This window comes from Meles meles, chromosome 10 (genome assembly GCF_922984935.1).
Source record: "Meles meles chromosome 10, mMelMel3.1 paternal haplotype, whole genome shotgun sequence".
NCBI classification, from domain to species: Eukaryota; Metazoa; Chordata; class Mammalia; order Carnivora; family Mustelidae; genus Meles; species Meles meles.
Window position 1 is genome coordinate 57,991,156 of NC_060075.1, and position 18,895 is coordinate 58,010,050.

General features: G+C 33.6%; 1 protein-coding gene across 6 annotated transcripts in view; it reads left to right on the top strand.

Annotated features, from left to right (window-relative positions):
- The window catches only part of SNX13 (sorting nexin 13), a 129,566-nt gene that overhangs the window by 85,491 nt on the left and 25,180 nt on the right, over positions 1 to 18,895 (top strand). For all 6 annotated transcript variants that reach the window (XR_006820495.1, XM_046020529.1, XM_046020526.1 and 3 more), the window contains 4 exons: positions 4,723 to 4,827; positions 5,451 to 5,583; positions 10,256 to 10,293; positions 14,678 to 14,747. Coding sequence is in view for 5 of the 6 variants with exons in the window: in XM_046020529.1 (XP_045876485.1) it covers positions 4,723 to 4,827; positions 5,451 to 5,583; positions 10,256 to 10,293; positions 14,678 to 14,747 (346 nt within the window). In the remaining variant the exon portion in view is untranslated. The remainder of the gene's footprint in view (positions 1 to 4,722; positions 4,828 to 5,450; positions 5,584 to 10,255; positions 10,294 to 14,677; positions 14,748 to 18,895) is intronic.

The following is an 18,895-nucleotide window of genomic DNA, read 5'->3' on the forward strand; positions in this document are numbered from 1 at the left end:
GACAGAACTGAAGAGAGAAATAGACAATTCAACAACAGGTGGATATTGAAGACTTCAGTAGTGATAGAACAATTAGATAGACTATGACCAAAGATACACAGTAAAGAAGAACACTATAGAACACTATAAACCACTATAGAACACTATAAACCACTACAGAACACTATAAACCAGTATAAAACCTGCATATCTATAGAATACTTTCCCTAAGAACAGCAGAGAATACACATTATTTTCAAGCTTACATGAAACATTGTCTAGGTTAGATAGACTCTTTGCTAGGCCATAAAACAACTCTGAATTTAGAAGTGTTGAAGTCATACAAAAGTATGTCCTTTTATCATAGTAGAATTAATTAGTAATTAACAGAAGGAGTTTTGAGAAATTATAAATTCTTAAAAAGTAACACATTTCAAAATAGTCTCTGGGTCAAAAGAAATCAGAAGGAAATTAGGAGGTATTTTGAATTGAATGAAAACGAGAACACAGTGTATCAAAATTTATGGGATGCAATTACCACAGTGTTTATAGAGAAATATGTCACTTTAAATGCCTAGTTAGAAGAAAGATCTTGAAACAGCAATTTACATTTTCACCTTAAGCTAGAAGAGGAATAGCAAAATAAATTCAAGGAAAACTGAAGGAAGGAAGTGGGAAAGATCAGAATGGATATCCATGAAATGGAAAACAGAAAAACTGTAATGAAAATCAATATAAGCAAAAGTTGATTCTTTAAAATTGGCAAACCTTTAGCCATCTTGGCCAAGAAAAAAAAAAAAGTCACAGGTACCAAAATCATGAATCAGACAGAAGGCATCATCATCAACCCTATGGAAATCAAAAAGACTAAATGCAAATATTATAAACAACTTTACACTACAAATTAGACAACTTAGATGATATGGGCAAATGTTTTGGAAGACACAGATTGCAAAACTCATTCCTTTTTCTTTCTTTTTTTTTTTTTTTTGCTTTCTGGTTTTTTTTGTTGTTTTTTTTTAAATTTTTTAATTAACATACAATGTATTATTAGCCCCAGGGGTACAGATCTGTGAATCGCCAGGTTTACACACTTCACAGCACTAACCATAGCACATACCCTCCCCAGTGTCCATAATCCCACCACCTTCTCCCTAGCCCCTGGCAAGCCTTTGTTTTGTTAGGTTAAGAGTCTCTTATGGTTTGTCTACCTCCCGACCCCATCTTGTTTCATTTATTCTTTTCCTACCCCCAAGCCCTCCACTTTGCATCTCCTCTTCCTCATATCAGGGAGATCATATGATAGTTGTCTTTCTCTGATTGACTTATTTCGCTCAGCATAATACCCTCTAGTTCCACCCACGTTGTTGCAAATGGCAAGACGAAACTGTCATTCTGATACCAACACCAGACAGAGACATCATGGAAACTACAAACCAGTATTGCTCATGAATATGGACACAGCAATCCTCAAGATTCCTCATACTCCAGTGTTTGTAACGGCTATGCTATATAGTACCTTCGAATTTATACATACTAGCACAGAAATTGTATTTGAACTTTTTAAAATAAGATTTTGTTTTTATTTATTAGAGAGGGAGAGAGCAAGAGAGAGAGTGAAAGAGAACGTGAACAGGGAGGAGAGGGAGAAGCACACTCCCCTGAGCAGGGAGTCTGGTGTGGGACTCAGTCCCAGGAACCTGGGATCATGACCTGAGCCATAGGCAAATGCTTAACTGGCTAAGCTAAGACAAGGTGCCCTTGTCTTTGAATTTTAAGTGTGAATTTTATTTGAAATTTGCTCATGGAGCAAATGCTCCATTTGCTTATATTTTTGCCAAATGAAATATATCATACTTTTAAAAGAGTGCATATTCTGAAGAATGTAACAGACACATTTGTATATCCCATCTGGCTAAAGAAATAGAACATGTACCGTGCTTTTGAAGATCCTTAGTATATTCTTCACCTGTTTTACCTGTCTCATTTGCCTGTTTTCTTATTTCTTGATGAACCCAGTTTTCTGTAATTATTCACATGCTTTCCAATACCATTTTACTATATACATTTTTTCTAAAGCAATATCTTGCTTAGCTTTTTTTAAACCTTTATATAAATGGAATGGACTATATGCCTTGCTTTTATTCCCCTGATTATTATATTGAATTTTATACATGTTGATTTATAGAAGTGTAATTCATTTGCACTGAAGTCCAAGAGTTCGTTTACCTTCAAAAATATTTTTTAAAGATTTTATTTATTTATTTGACAGACAGAGATCACAAGTAGGCAGAGAGGCAGGCAGAGACAGAGGGGGAAGCAAGCTCCCTGCTAAGCAGAGAGCCCGATGGGGGGGTTGATCCCAGGACCCCAGGATCATGACCTGAACCGAAGGCAGAGGCTTTAACCCACTGAGCCACCCAGGCGCCCCTACCTTCAAAAATATTTATGAGCAGTTTGGTTTGTTTCCCTTTCTTTTCTGTTGTACTTTTGCTCTGAATATTGCTGTTCATATTTCTACCTGAACACATTCAAGAGTTTCTGCTATTTAAAAACACAGCTATAGGGTGTATATCTAAGTCTTTCTAATTTTTTTTTTTAAGTATTTTATTTATTTGACAGAGAGAAATCACAACTAGGCAGAGAGGCAGGCAGAGAGAGGAGGAAGCAGGCTCCCTGCGGAGCGGAGAGTCCGATGTGGGGCTCGATCCCAGGACCCCGAGATCATGACCCGAGCCAAAGGCAGAGGCTTTAACCCACTGAGCCACCCAGGCGCCCCTCTATGTTAATTTTTAAAGTAGGCTCTAGAGTCAGCTCTGTTATATGTAGTCCAGTTGAATGGATTACAGTTAATACTGGAAAAATAAAAATTAATTATTTTTATTAGTTATTAAGTCAGGTTTTTTTGAGCATTTTAAAGATAGCATTTCATTGTTTTCTGACTTTCATTATTTCCAGTGAGAAATTAACTGTGAGTTTGTTATGTTTTTGAAGTTAATATTTTTTTAAAGCTTTGAAATACATCCTAAGTCTTGGAAAGCCCTTCCCTAAGATACTGTAAGTCCCACATTTTAGCAGTGGATGGAGAAGATTTGAGAAAAAATGCAAAACCCATACATTATTCCAGAATTCAGTGCTGAAGGCAGCATTTTAGTGTCAGATGACTGTGGCGTGGATTTCTCTCCTTTAGTAGTCATTGCTGTTTTTTTCCTTTACCTTCTACTATTGGCAGTCAGTATTTACTCTTGACAGTAATGAATTCTCCATTGTGTAGCACTCCATGTACGGCTTAAGTGCATTGTTATCATGAATGTAACTATTCATCTTTTGCTTTTCGTATCCTGTGCTTTGTATTGTGATGGGACTTTAAAATTTTTTTTTTTAAAGATTTTATTTATTTATTTTGACAGAGAGAGATCACAAGTAGGCAGAGAGGCAGTCAGAGAGAGAGAGAGGGAAGCAGGCTCCCTGCCGAGCAGAGAGCCGGATGTGGGACTCGATCCCAGAACCCTGAGATCATGACCTGAGCTGAAGGCAGCGGCTTAAACCACTGAGCCACCCAGGCGCCCCAGGGACTTTTAAATTTTTAACATTATGAATATTGTAATCATGTTTTCTAAAAGTTCAGATAATGAAAATGAGAATGATTATGGTACCAACATCAGCATTACTCAGAGATTGCCAATAGAAGAGGGTGAAGGACTAAATCATTTTAATGACAGATGGAAGGAGCCTTATACCTGGATTAGGGAGAGTAAATAACCAAAATAAAGCATACTGACTGCATGATGTGGAAAAAATGTTTTGGGATTGATCTTGGTGGAGAAGGGGATATAAAAGCAAATTTGGAAACTGAATTTTGCAAATAATTTTAAGTCAGTAAAAAGTTTTTTTCATCTCCCCAAAAGACCTCACTGGTCAGTTAAAAGTAGTGGCTATTAAGTGAATTAGCTTGGGCATACTACACAAATGAACACACATTAGCCTGTCCCTTTTTTTGTTGTTGTTTTAAGATTTTGTTTACTTATTTGTCAGAGAGAGAAAGCAGAGGGGAGTGGCTGGCAGAGGGAGAAGCAGGCTGCCCACTGAGCAAGGAGGCTGATTGGGACTCCATCCCAGGTCTGGGATCATGACCTGAACCAAAGGAAGATGTTGAAGGACTGAGCTACCCAGGCACCCCACTTGCTTGCTTTTTAAAACTAGAATATTTATTTTTTTAAGATTTTATTTACTTGAGGTAGACAGAGGGAGGGAGAACGTGAATAGGGGAACAGGCGGAGGAGGGGGGGGCAAGCTGACTCAAGTAGCTGACTCAGGGCTCAGTCCCAGGACTCTGGGATCATGCTGAAGGCAGCTGTTTAACCTACTGAGCCACTCAGGTGCCCAGATAAATCTCTTTTAATATGGTGAAATATTAATATGGTTATATAATAACCATAGGCAGTATTATCTCCATTTTACAGATTGAGGAAATGAATCCTATTGAGAGGTAACTAATTCAGCAAATGTCAAGATTTAAATCCATGTTTGTCTCCCAGTGTACTTTATACTACATTATGACAAGAAGGTTTTGTTTTTGTTTCAGCCTTCTTAAATGTCAAGGTGTTGTTTACAACCAAGGATTTTTTTTTTTAACCGATTGCTTTCAATAATATGGTTCATCCATTATATAATTCTTCTACTGTAAGAATTAAGTTGTATTTAGAAACTCAAAAAGGTCATTATTTTGTTTTTCTCTGTTAGGCATCTCCAAGAGTTACTGTTGATGATTATTTGGTAGCAAAATTAGCAGATACTTTGAATCATGAAGATCCAACCCCTGAAATCTTTGATGACATTCAAAGGAAGGTATTATATATAACATTTGTCATTATATGTTTCTTATGAAAATGTGTTTTTATATGCATGTAATTGATTTTTTTAAAAGGTTATTGAAACATAAAAGTATAATGGTAACTAAAAAGATAAGTTAACTGACTAACACTTCTCATTAAAAAGAAAAAAAGTAGGCCAGTCTTTTGTTTGTTTATTTAAATGACAAATGAGGAAATCCTTATTTGGGTTGTTATTTAAATCTGACTAAAGGGCCAGATATATAGTCATAGAATTTCATGAGTTAATGATGATGTATAAATGGCCTGACATAAATTTATTTTACTGTGTTCCTGGAGCCTTTATGTAGACTTGTTTTTTAGAGAACACTAGTTCCTGGAACATTACCTATAACCTGTTGTGTGACTTGCCTTGCAGTGGGACCATTTTCAATGTACTTAGGTACTAGAGGGGTTGTTAATTTTGAAATTAGTTGAGAAATCGTTAGTTGTGATGTAGGCTTATTGCTGGCACCTTATAAATATGGAACCTGTGATTGATTATAGCAAGACCTCATCTAGCTTTTGTTGAAATCTTATTAATGAAAATTAGTGCATTATCTGTATTAATGATGAAATATCTTGATTTATTTCAACAAGGTTTATGAATTGATGCTACGAGATGAAAGATTTTATCCTTCCTTCAGACAGAATGCACTTTATGTGCGCATGTTAGCTGAGCTGGATATGTTAAAAGATCCTAGTTTCAGAGGATCAGATGATGGCGATGGAGGTAAGGTGGCATATGTGCACGTGTGTGTGTGTGCACGCACACACATGCGTATACATAAATCTGTTCCTATATACTGTTGACCAAAAGTGTTTCAAGCAAGGTAAAAAATGCCTTGAAGCCCAATATAAATTGTAAAATATTTAAAACTCTATAAATGAATGACGAAGTTTAGTTGCTACACTAAATTAAAAGGCTGAAAATTTAGTAACAGATTAAAACATAACTATAAAAGCCTTGAAGTCATAAGAAGAATGTTTTCTTGAGTTTTGTCACTCAAATATTTTTTATGGTATTTTCCGTTTTGCTAGTAACTAATAATATTCATGACTAACAGCGGGATTATTGAGAAGATTAAATGAGATAACAAGCCATGATCCTGAGAATGTACCATAAACTATATAAAGCACTGTTTTTTAAAAAAAATAATTTTTTTCTCTTTTATAATACTGTTTTCCAAATCCTGCATAGTATAAGGTGGAAGAAACTACATGAGTGACTTATTCCAATCTTTCAGTTGTTTTCAAATGAGGATATTATCAGTATGATATAATGAAGAAAGCAGGCTTTGAGAATCAGAATATTTAGATTTTACTGCCCTTCTACTACTTAGTACGTATAGTGATGTTGACAAAACACTTAATTTAAGTCTAATTTTTCTCAGTTGTAAATCTGGAATAATAATTTTGTCATAGTAATATCTTACCTCAGAGTTGTTGTTATAGCATTGTTGGATTTAAAGGAAATTATGTATAGGAGAATGATTTATAAACTAAAACATCAATTTTTATTAGTAGTATAAAAGCAGTTATTTAAAACAGTGGGAGAGGCAGCCTTTAGAGCACAGGCCTGCATATTATGAAGTCCAATGACCATTTTACTGGTGATCCAATTCAGAAGTACTTATAAAACTAATAGAATATGTAAGGTGTGATAAACTTCCTGGTATGTTCAAATAAGCAATGGAAATAAAAAGTAAGTGGGCAAGAGTTCACTAATTATTTTGAGAGTAATGTTAATCATTTATGAATAGGCTCTATGGGCAGGACTACTTTGAGTTGGAGATAGAATAGATCTGTTAAGTAGTTAGCATTGCTTTATTTTTATCTATCTATCTACCCACCTGTCTATCTATTTATTTGATAGAGAGAGATACGGTGAGAGAGGGAACACAAGCAGGGGAAGTGGGAAAGGGGGAAGCAGGCTTCCCACTGAGCAGGGAGCCCAATGTGGGGCTCTGTCCCAGGACCCTGGGATTATGACCTGAGCAGAAGGCAGGCAAGTACTTAACCACTGAGACACCCAGGCACCCCAGTTAGCATTGTTTTAAAAAATAATCTCTGTTACAGCAGGTTCCTACTCTTCTCATCCCCTCTCCCTCCTCCTTTCCCTGGTCTGTATTAATAAGAGTTTACTTTTTAAATAATCTAAGAAATCCAGTTACAGGAGTTTGCATTTGAGTTTTAATAACTTCTATATTGGTTGTTGATCTAATATTTTGAGTTTTTAAATTAATACTCTTTCTGGTTTAATTTATAAACCTGGAATAATGTTCCATTAACTGGATTTGATTGCATAATTAAAGAAGTTTGTTTTTTTTTTAAAGAGTGCTTCTGTGGGTGCTGAGTAAAATTCAGTGTAACTCAAGTTTATCGTACAGGGTTATCTGTATTTACTGTTTCTATTGAAAAATCTTTTACAGAGCTGCTATGAAATTTGCAAGTAGTGTACTATATATAAAAAATATATAAATAAATATATAAATATTTTGTTTTCATTTCATCTAGAGATTTCTTAGTATTATATAGTATATATATATACACACACTATGTTTTATATATATATATACACACTATGTTTATATATATATATATATATATATATATATATATATATATACTCTAGAGATTTCTTAGTGTTATATATGACCCAGAATGAGAGGAGATAACTTAAATCATAATCAGCCAATTGTTTGAACTTCTAAGTAATCTATAGTTTAAAATGATGATAGTAGCATTGCTTTCTGTGGCAGTAGTTTTTGTTCCTATAGTATAAGAACTCTATCAAAGTCTTGTAAATTGACTTTAACTTTTATTTGTATCTTTCTAGACAATCTAGTTCGTTGTCTTCTGTGCAACTAATGGAACCAATTTTTTTATCAGAAACTTCCCAAAACTTACTTAAAGCATAAAGTACATTAAAATTTTTTTTCTGCAACTTGTCTTGATCTGAAGTAAATGTACTTCTCTTATGTATCAGCTACTGAGTCATCCTTTACATTGGAATTATTGATTCAAGTTCGGAATCATATACATTAATGTATCTTTTATCTTTCTAGGACATTGCTTTTTAATATTTTTTGTCCTTTTTTGTGACCTTTTATAATCCTTATAACTAAGAAATTGTCTAACTCCTTTTCTTGAAACCATTTGAAAAAAGTATGTAGAATGATAGGTATAAATATATAGAATGATGGGTATAAACTCCTTTTCTTGAAACCATTTGAAAAAAGTATGTAGAATTATGGGTATAAATAAATGTCAGGTTTGTTGCCTTTGCTGGTGTTTAGGTTTTAGGCAGTTGCTGGGATTTTTTCAAATAGTAATGCTTATGATTTTCTTGTTATTATAAGATTGTTTAATCAAAAATAGGCCTTCCCCACATTTTCTTTTATAAAATCAGTTTTCATCTTTAAAATTAAGTTTCTTGGGGTGCCTGGGTCGCTTACTCTGTTAAGCATCTGCCTTCGACTCAGGTCATGATCCCAGGGTCCTGGGATCAAGCCTTGTGTCGGGCTCCCTGCTCAATGGAGAGCCTGCTTCTCCCTCTCCTTCTGTGCCCTGCCCCCCACTCGTTTTCTCTCTCTCTCTCTCTCTCAAATAAATAAAATTAAAAAAAAAAAGTTCTTGACAATTTATTTTTTAGACATTTTTAAAATAATTGTCTGATCTAGTTTTTAACTATATAGATAATTTTTTTTAAAAAATGGAGGCTACAGGTGAGCCTAAAATGAACGGGCCAAGTCTTATTATGTGTGATTGTATCCTTCAGTGGGTTGGTTTTTTTTTTTACCCCTTCTGGGGAAGGAATTTCATTCCTATTTAATCAAACTTCAGTAGGTAGGTAGGTAGCTAAATGGCTTTTGTAATTATGTGTGTTCTTTCTCCTCCCCTTTTTTCCTTCTCTTTCTCTTTGTATTGCTTTTTTAAGTTAGTTCTTAAATACTTTTAAAGTTGGTATTTCTCATTCATTAAAACCATGTTGATTGATTAACCATATTAATATAAATATTTAATAATTAAATATTAAAAATATTTAAATAATGCTCTCTGGTTTAATTTTACTCACATTTTTCTTGCCATATCAAATCATACTTTCTTTTGTTTTCTAATGTTCATAGGCAGTTATCAAATTCTTGACTAAGTGTGGGCCTTGATTGATTTTAGACTCTATTTCTGGATCTTCTTATTGTTGATCACAAAAATAAATTACACCTTGTTTTCCTTCTGATTGCTCTTTTAACTTGATTTGTCTTTGGTAGAAAGATTTAAGAGGTGAGCAGACTATAGAAGGAAGTAAGAGGTATATAATTGAATAAGGTGGATAGAGAACTGTTTGCTCATTTTAATTATCACTTTGCTGTTAATGAGGGGGTAATCCTAGGTGGAATTTCCTGTTTAGTTTTGTGACCCTAGGTCTGAGGGACCAAGAAATGTTCTTGAGCATTTAGAGTTGTTGAAGCTGGAAAGCAGCACGAACTGCTTCTTTCTAAAAGTAATAGAAACTGATTTGAAGACCCATTTAGATATCTAGATTCATAAATAATCTCTTAAATTCTGGAAGCCATACATTAACGTTAAGCTGTATATGTTTACTGCTTCACCATATATTCATTTCTGTTTTTAAGTGAGGGACATCTTAATTGGTAGCTTTGTGTACTTATATATAGAATAAAACACCGAAGGAAAAGACGTTAATTTTAATAATGTGTAATCGGCTTGGCTCTTTAACATTACTTTCTAAAAATAATTTTTAGTTTTTTTAATTAAATGGCAGTGCATATGGAGTTTATGTATCTTTTTCTATTGGTTTTATATTGATCTACAAATCTAAGGTTGTAATGTTTTTGAGCCAAATCTACCAAGAATAAGTGGACATAATAGGTATATTATGTATACAAACTAATCTATTTATTCTTCACATGAAAGAAAAATTTTAGTTGTATTATTTCTTAATCCAGTGAGACAGAACTAACAAAAACACCTTGACATTTCCTAATGAACTTCACTCTGCAGTGTTTTCTTCGTGTTTGTTTTATCAGAAAACTTCATGTGACACAATAAGAATAAAATATTTAATGATTGCTCTCCTGTACATGAACGTCTATTTTTGGTGTGTGTTTTGTAGGAGCAACTCAGGTATATATATATATATATATATATATATATATATTTTTTTTTTTTTTTTTTTTTTTTTCCCCCTCTGAAATATGTGGCTCACAAAAACATGAGGCTTAAGGGAGCAGGTGTTTGGGGAGTAGTATACCACAGTTTCCTTTGCTGTTTCATTATGTCTTTGCTTGGGTGACTTTTCATTCTTGGTGTTGGAACCTTAGGTAAAACAACTCTTTCAAAAGTTTTTTTCTATATACTAACTTGAATTTCTCCTCCCACAGAGTCTTTTAATGGGTCTCCTACTGGAAGCATAAATTTGGTAAGTAGTATTATGGGTACTTAATTATCACAGTGACTTGAAAATATAAAACTAAATATACATAAGTAAATATTAGAAGCTCTCAGATCATCCTTTAATATAATAAGAAGTTATTTACTTTAAATGTTAAATTAACATAATAAGCGTCTCTGCAATTTATTTTTATTTTTAAAAAATGGGCTTAAGTTACACCTGCATAATTCAGTTGTATTTGGTAAAAAAAAAAAAAAGGTGACTTCATTATTTTCAATCCCAATATGTAGTATTTTGAAATGACTTTTTGGTTAGTACTATGTTGGATAGTAAACTTGTGATATACAAATGTTTACGTTGAAATTAGGTCTTTCTTTTTGTATGTAGAAAGGAAATATAAAATTAGGATATCTGAAAACTCCCAGATATTTCTTAACGTATGCACTATAACCAGTTCTGGTTGTTGTAAAAAATTTTTTTAAGCTTAAGGCCTTAGAGTAAATTAAGCAACATTATTTTATGATTACAAATTTAAGAATGATACATTTTTAGAACATAAGCTGTCATTTTTATACATTGACAGTGAAGTGTGAAATAGTGAACATTTCAGTTCTTTTGTATATCCATCCTTGTAATGAATAAGTTATTTCATAAAATGCTGCTAGGAAGAAATATGTTCTATGAAAGTTTCAGTCTAGAGTTTGTAGGGGGTTAGGGAGAGATTGTTTGCTTTGTTCTTATTCTATTTACATTACTTTTTCTTTCACTTTTTGTAAAAGCTAAATGGTCTATAGGTCCATTATCTTATGTTGTATTCTGTATAACTATATTTCAAAAAATAACCTTATTGAGTGTTATATTACTCTACAAAGTACAGCCTGTAACAAAACACTGAAGCAGTCAGCCGTAGTGTTGTGTCAGATATGATGTAACATTTGAAATATTTTCCTAAATCCTAAATTTGGTATCATTACCATTTATTCTTTATATTCTGTAACCTTATAACAAAAAGGAATAATTGCTAGAGCATGAAGAAAGTATTAGCAATAATGTTCATTTATAATGAAAGTTTTCAAGTGTGATGAAACTTCATTCATTCGAAATTTCAAGTAGTCACACTTGTAGTGCTTGTACAACTGTTTGAACACTAGTAACAAATACTTTTTTTTTCTTTATTCCATATCTGGAATAAATGCTTTTTCAAATAAGAGCGATTCCTTTGTCACATAGAAATATAAACCACACAGTCTCTCTCGATCGACAAAGGTCACACTTGAGGTCAGTGATTTGCAGTATTTTGTTACTCACATGAATCTATTAAATTCAAGGTTTTAAGTAGCTGGAGTCTTTCAAATTCTTTCTCTTTTAATATATAGACAAATTTTAGTGAATAGCTACATTTAAAAAATAGTTTTGTTTTAAGATTGTAAAATAGGTCATAATAGTTTTTTCCAATATAGTAAGCAAAGAAGATATTTAATGTGGGGATTTACTCATTTTTTATTTGGGACTGGCAGGTAAATTTCAAGCATTTCTAGCACTGCAGTCATTGTTGTATGGATTATCACAGTAAATCTGAACTTTCCTTTTTTGTTTCAGCATGATGCTAAAAAAAAATTCTTTTTTTTGCAAGCAGTCCAAGAATCTTAACCGAAGGAATACTTTATAAAAATTATATTTTATTTCAGGACAGCATTAGTCTACTTGTTTTGAAATAACATTTTTCTTTTACTAAGTAATACTTATTCAAAATCAGAATGCAGTTGAAATTATTTCACTAATTGTAATTTTACAGTCTACTTCATATTTACATTTGCCTTATATCTGTGACTAATGTTTAAGAGATGTTTCATTGGATTTTTTCATCATATTAAATGAAAATAATATTGTTTAAGTGTGCTAAAAAGACATACAGGTACAAAGTTTTCTAACAATTTGTGTTGCATAGCATAAGATCGTAAGGTTTAAAGCAATAAATACTGTTTTGCTGTTGAAATGTTACTACAGAAGAGGGTTAATAATAATAACAAAAATACTTCTTAAAAAACAATTGTTTTTGGGGCGCCTGGGTGGCTCAGTGGATTAAGCCTCTGCCTTCGGCTCAGGTCATGATCTCGGGATCCTGGGATCGAGCCCCGCATCCGGCTCTCTGCTCCTCAGGGAGCCTTCTTCCTCCTCTCTCTCTCTGCCTGCCTCTCTGCCTACTTGTGATCTTCTCTCTGTCAAATAAATAAATAAAATCTTAAAAAAAAAAAACCCCAATTGTTTTATATTCTCTGTGATAGCTTATAATTAGAAGATCATAATCGATAACAATCTAAATTTTGTAGAATATTCTATTTTCTTGAGGCTTCTATCTTTCACATAAAAGTAGTATTAAAACAAAGGTTGTGTTTCTATCAAGACGTTTTATTACAGGTCATATGACCACTTAAAAATAAGTGCACTCTCTTTTCAGAGCATTATAATTCATTTTGTAAACTGACAAAGTTGTAGAGCAAGTATTATACTGTTGTACCATTGAGAAAATTGAGGTACAAGTAAGAATTGATTTGGCTAAAGTCTCATTGGGTGTCACTGGTGAAACCTGGACTAGACCCATTTTAATTTAATGATTCGTCCACTTGACTTGACCAGGGAAATATTGGATTATCTATATGTTGTTACCATATTTTGCTTCTCCTAATGAACCGTCTAAGTAGTAAACCTTTTGACTTTCTTTTGAGAATGTAGTTGCCTTAATTTAAATGGCTTTATGTCATATATGGCTGCATTTAAGTCCTTTAAATGACTCTTCTAGTAATACTGACAATATTATGTTAGGTCCCAAAGTTCATTCAAATCCTGTGGTTTTTAGAGTGTAAGAAACGTGTGAATCATATAATGTCTGTGTGTCAGAGGTCCGCAAGACCATTTTGATGTTCAGTGATTATTAGAGGACTCATAGGCCTTAGCATAGTCTGACTCATACAGAAAGGATTTATTAGAGAAAAAGAATAGAAAGCAAAATCAGCACAGGGAAAAGGCCATGCAGCAAAGTCCAGAGGAAACCAGGTACAAGTTTCCAAGAATCCTCTCCCATGAAAGTTACATTAGGCAAACTTAATTCCTCCAGAAATGAATTTGACAACACATGTGAAATGTTGCTACCAGGAAAGCTCATCTGAGACTAAGTGACCAGAGTTTTCATTGACGGCAAGTCACGTAGACAAACCTCTAGTTAGTACATACTAAAATTGCAGACTCCCAGAAGGAAAGCAGGTGTTCAGTATAAACAGTTATTAGGTACAGTGAACTCTTAGCAGTTAAGGAATGGGGGGAACCTATCCTAATTCTGAATTCCCACATGTCATCCAAGGGCCAGACTTGCAAGCATTCCTTTCTGAGGAGAGCAATTTCAAATGAACTCTTTTTTGTTGTTTATTTTTTTTTTCTAGCTTTATTGAGATATAATTGACATAAAATATTACATAAGTTGAAGAGGTACAACATACTGGTTTGATACTACAAAATGGTTACCACCTTAGGGTTAGCTAACCGCTCCATCATATCACATAATTAATAACCATTTCTTTTTGTATTGAGAATATTTAAGATTTACCCTCTTAGTGATTCCAAGTATATAATATTGTGTTATTATTAGTATTTGAAATATATTTGACTCACTAACTCTTTCTGTACAACATTATGTGATTATGTGCCCTTCTAGGTATGTGTGGGTATGTGTATATGAGGCAAAAATGTCTTAAATTTAAACCCAAAGGCCATAGTTGAATAAAGATTCATTTTGGGTCACTCTAATAATTTTTTGTCTGTGGAACTATTTTTGAAAATTATTTAAAATCTGTTTTAGACTCTGGAATCACTTCATGGAATAAGAAATCATAACAGGCAACATTTTTTTGTGTTAGATAGTCTTACTAAATATTTTACATGTCTTTTTATTTAATCCTTATGTAACCCTGTCATGTGTTGGTACTCATTTTATAGATAAGGAATCTAAAATCATTTCTAAATTAACTAAAATGTTAAATAATACAGAACTAGCTCTAGTGTAGGTCAACATTAAAAAAATTGAAATGTTAACTTAAGAACATGTCTAATTATTTTTATCCATATTTTTTTCCTTGCCATGTATTGAATATAATTGAGAAGTAACAAATGTCATTATATGGAAAAGCAATGAAGGAAGAAATAATCGACTAAGTTGATTTCTGAAATACTTTGTTTTATAGTTTTTTAATTCTGGATTTTCTCTCTCCTGTTAGTATAAATAGAGAGGATTTTTGTTGGGAGAGGAATGCAAACAATATAAAGTTTATGTGGGATAAGATGAGTAAGGCATATATGATACAAGATGCTTTAACACTTTTTTCCCTATAAAATTAAACTTTTTTTTTTCTTTTCCAAGTCTTTAGATGACCTTTCAAATGTATCTTCTGATGACTCAGTACAACTTCATGCTTACATTTCAGACACTGGTAAGAGACTTTGTGGTATAATTATTACTCAAAAATTATTAATTATTGTTACTCTTGGATTATTTTCCACATTTATTTTTACAAACCATTTTTCTCATCTGTAGTCATTTTTAAGTTACATTTTTTTATGCAGCATGTTTTTCATTAAATTCTGTTATTTTTATTTGTGTATATGGCTTGATACATGCTCTTTATTGTGTTCAGTGATACTATGTGTATGATGTACTTGTGTATCTTCTTTCTCTAAGGTTGTTGCTGTTAACATTTGAAAAACTTAAACTCTAAGCATTTTGTCATTGCTAATAAACTCTTGAAACCTAATCTTTTCTTCTTCTTGTTTGCGTCTTGCTGATAATTATCTGCATAATTCTTATTAAATTGGTTGGGGCAGGTTTTAGCTCTACCTTTTTTATACATGCAAAGTCAAACTAGGGTACGTGGGTTAATGAAATGTTGGTATAGGAGTTCACAGAAGCTTAAGAAATGCTTGGATGAGGTAAGAAACCTCTAAAATGTTGTGACTCAGTCAGCATACATGCAAAATGTTTAGTCAAGTAAGAAAAAAATCAATTTCCATCATTGCCATTGGGTAATTAGATAATGCCATGAGTAGTAATTAATGATAGTTTACTTATCCCGCCTCTCACTATTACTAGATTATAGGAGTGTATCTGTCAGATTACATTTGGAATATTACCATACTGAGGTATCTCAGGTCAGTTTTGTGCTTATATTTGAGGTTTTAACTAAAAGGAGATTTTGTAGTGGAAGTACAGTTTAAAAGATAATTTGCATTTTTTAAAAAGATCTGTTTTCTTTTGCTTCCCACTGGTGCTGGAGTCTCATTTTGCATTGTGTTCCCTGCCATATTTCTGAAATAAGTTATTTATAATTGCTGTCTAAGTTGTTTTTTCATCCTTTACAGTTAGTTGGTGCATACATTACTGTGCTTGTAAAGGTCATTAGATAGCAACTTTCTCAATAAAACGAGAGGTTTTGTTGCTTTTCTAGCTTTTGTTAAAGTTGTTTTACTTTTTCTTCATGAAATTTTAAAAATCTTTTTAAGAATCTCTCTTTTCTTTGTTGGTTTGTCTTCTAAACATTAAAGTCTTTGCTAAACTGCAATTGTTTAGTATTTGTCCTTTTATTTCTTTCTTAAAGACCTTAAACTTTGTCTCAAGGAAGACACTCATGTCCATATTTCTTTTTTTTTTTTTTTTTAAAGATTTATTTATTTGACAGATAGAGATTACAAGTAGGCAGAGAGGCAGGCAGAGAGAGAGAGAGGAGGAAGCAGGCTCCCAGCCAAGCAGAGAGCCCGATGCGGGGCTCGATCCCAGGACCCTGGGATCATGACCTGAGCTGAAGGCAGAGGCTTTAACCCGCTGAGCCACCCAGGCGCCCCTCATGTCCATATTTCTTATGTAGATCTTTCTTTTCTCTGAAAGTTGTGATTTTTCTAGCTGCTTTGTCCATTGATTCAACAAATATTTATTAGCTTGTTAAAATGTGTGAAAGCACTGTACTAAGCATTTTTAATAAATTATTATTTCTGTCAGACAAACTTATGTATAAATACTAAGAGGCAGCATAATAGGGTTTTAAGAGCATCACTTTGTCCATTTCTGGGAGTTTAAACCCCAGCTCTGCCACTTAATAGTTGGGTGAACTTGAACAAGTTCCTTAACTTCTCTGTACTTCAATTTACTTGTACTTATCCATAAAATGTAATAGTAATATTTATCTCATAGGGTTGTCATGGGACTCATTAATTACTACAGTAACATTAGTAATTACATATGAGTGGACATTATATACGTTTGTTCAGTAAATATTTTACCAGTTGGACTCCAGAGAGTCTAGATTTTATATTCTTAACATCTTTATTACAGGGAGTAGAACTTAGAGTCTAGTGAAGGGCTTCTCAAGGAGTGGTCCTTGGAATCTTGCATACTGCTTCCGTTCTTTGTGAAATCTTGCTTTAAAAAATATTAGCTAAATTAAGCAATGTTCTTAGTAGAAGTTTGATTTATATTCTGGGCCTCTTCCTTATCCGAGTATGGATTAGTGACAAATAGTTTATATCACCTGAGTATATATATGAGTAACATTGTCCTAATGAAAACAGAATATTTCCACAATAATATCTCACCATCATCTCATAATCAATATATGCGACCTCATTATCTATTTTAAAAGATTACCTTTTTATCTTCTGCACAACCTCTTTATGCTGTTTTGTGTGTACCCTAGTCACTAGCTCTTCTGCCTATTGATTTATGATAGATATAGCTGATAATTCTTTTTTAGAAAGCTTTCTTACATTCTTCCCCACATTTCTCCCCATTCTTCTTGTTCTTGTTAGCTTCTGATTGGTTATGATTTGCTGCCTAATTGGCTACTGCTTTCTATTTTCTTTCCCCAAACCTTTCTTGAACACAACAGATAAAACTACTCTCTTGTCACACTAACTGTTTTGAGTGGCGGTGGTTCTCTAACATGATGAAAGTTTTATGCATTGTGTTCTGCATCGGTCTCTGAGAGAAGGATGACTGGAAGAAGTGAACTGAACAGTGACTATTAAATAGTGTTATTTATAGTTATAGCCTTAGAGCCAGGTGACCAAAGTCTGTCCCTAGTGTTATGTTTTGTCGAATCAGGCACACTGATATTAAATGGGAATGAAGGACAATTTTGAGTAGAAAGTACAAAATTTTTTTTTTTAGAAAGTACAAATCTTAAAATAATTTTGATGAAAGCTTCAAAGAGGCTTCTGTCTCAATTGCATTTGCCAGTATAGATTTTTAGCCTTTTTTTAAGCTTTTATGTTATTAAAATAATTTACTAAGATTGCTAAGATATGCAAACCCTTCTTTGCCTAATTATACACAAAACACAAAATATTTAGCTCCAAAACTTGGCCATTCCCCCCCCCACACACACACAACTATGGATCAGTGTAATCTATTATTACACGAGCAATTTATTGGGGTGCCTGGGTGGCCCAGTGGGTTTAATTCTCTGCCTTCGGCTCAGGTCATGATCTCAGGGTCCTGGGATCGAGCCCTGCATCAGGCTCTCTGCTCAGCAGGGAGCCTGCTTCCCCACCTCTCTCTCTGCCTGCCTCTCTGCCCGCTTGTGATCTCTGTCTGTCAAATAAATAAAATCTTAAAAAAAAAAAAACCAGAAGAGCAATTTATGCTTGTGGTCAGAATGGTAGTCTAAAAAGTGCTATGGTAAATCCTGCCTTCTGCACATAGAAAGGGTGAAAACAGTAAAATAAAAATAGCTAAAGGGAGAAAGCTACAGGTGCCAGACCAAGAGGAAAAATAAATTTAGGGAAGTGAAGTGGAGTTGAGGCCAAGGAGCTCACAGGAGCATAAACACTGCTGTCTTGATTTTGATGGCATTTTCATGTTCCTCAAGTTCCGAAGAGGCAGTATGGACTAAGGCCATAGGAAGTTGGAACCCAACCCCTCACATGAAACCCATATTAACAAAGGGTATTTGATATGAAAGAGGAATGCGAAAACAACCTAGTGTCTGGGGAAAAAAGAAAGAATGTCAAGATCATGCCTGGAAAAGGTATCTGTCATCCACAAGAAATTGAAAGCCTATCTAGAGTCAGCCATCTTCAAGTGATTTGTACCACAAGGTCTCCTAGCCTGAGAGGATGTTAAAAGTAGTCATAGGATAAAACCTAAGACAAGAATGCAACACTATTAAAAAAAACAAATGCAGTCATAGAAAGAAATACTGTGATTGAAATTGAGGTCAGTGGTTGGATTAAGAAATAGACCAGATGTAGATGAGTGGAGACTCAGTAAACTGCTAGAGACCTGAAGAAATGATCTAGAATAGAATACAACACTAGGAGGAGGTAAGAAAATGGAAAAATAGAAAAGGAAATGAAAATTATTCAAAGTACATCTCTTAATACACAATGGGAACAGGTTTAGATTTTAAAGGCATTTTCCTATGGACTTGTCACACTTGAGAGGTTTGTGACAAGTCCATAGGAAAATGCCTTTAAAAAAAATCTCCAGGGGGTGGCTGGGTAGCTCAGTGGGTAAAGCCTCTGCTTTTGGCCCAGGTCATGATCTCAGGGTCCTGGGATGGAGCCCTGCATCTGCTCAGCAGGGAGTCTG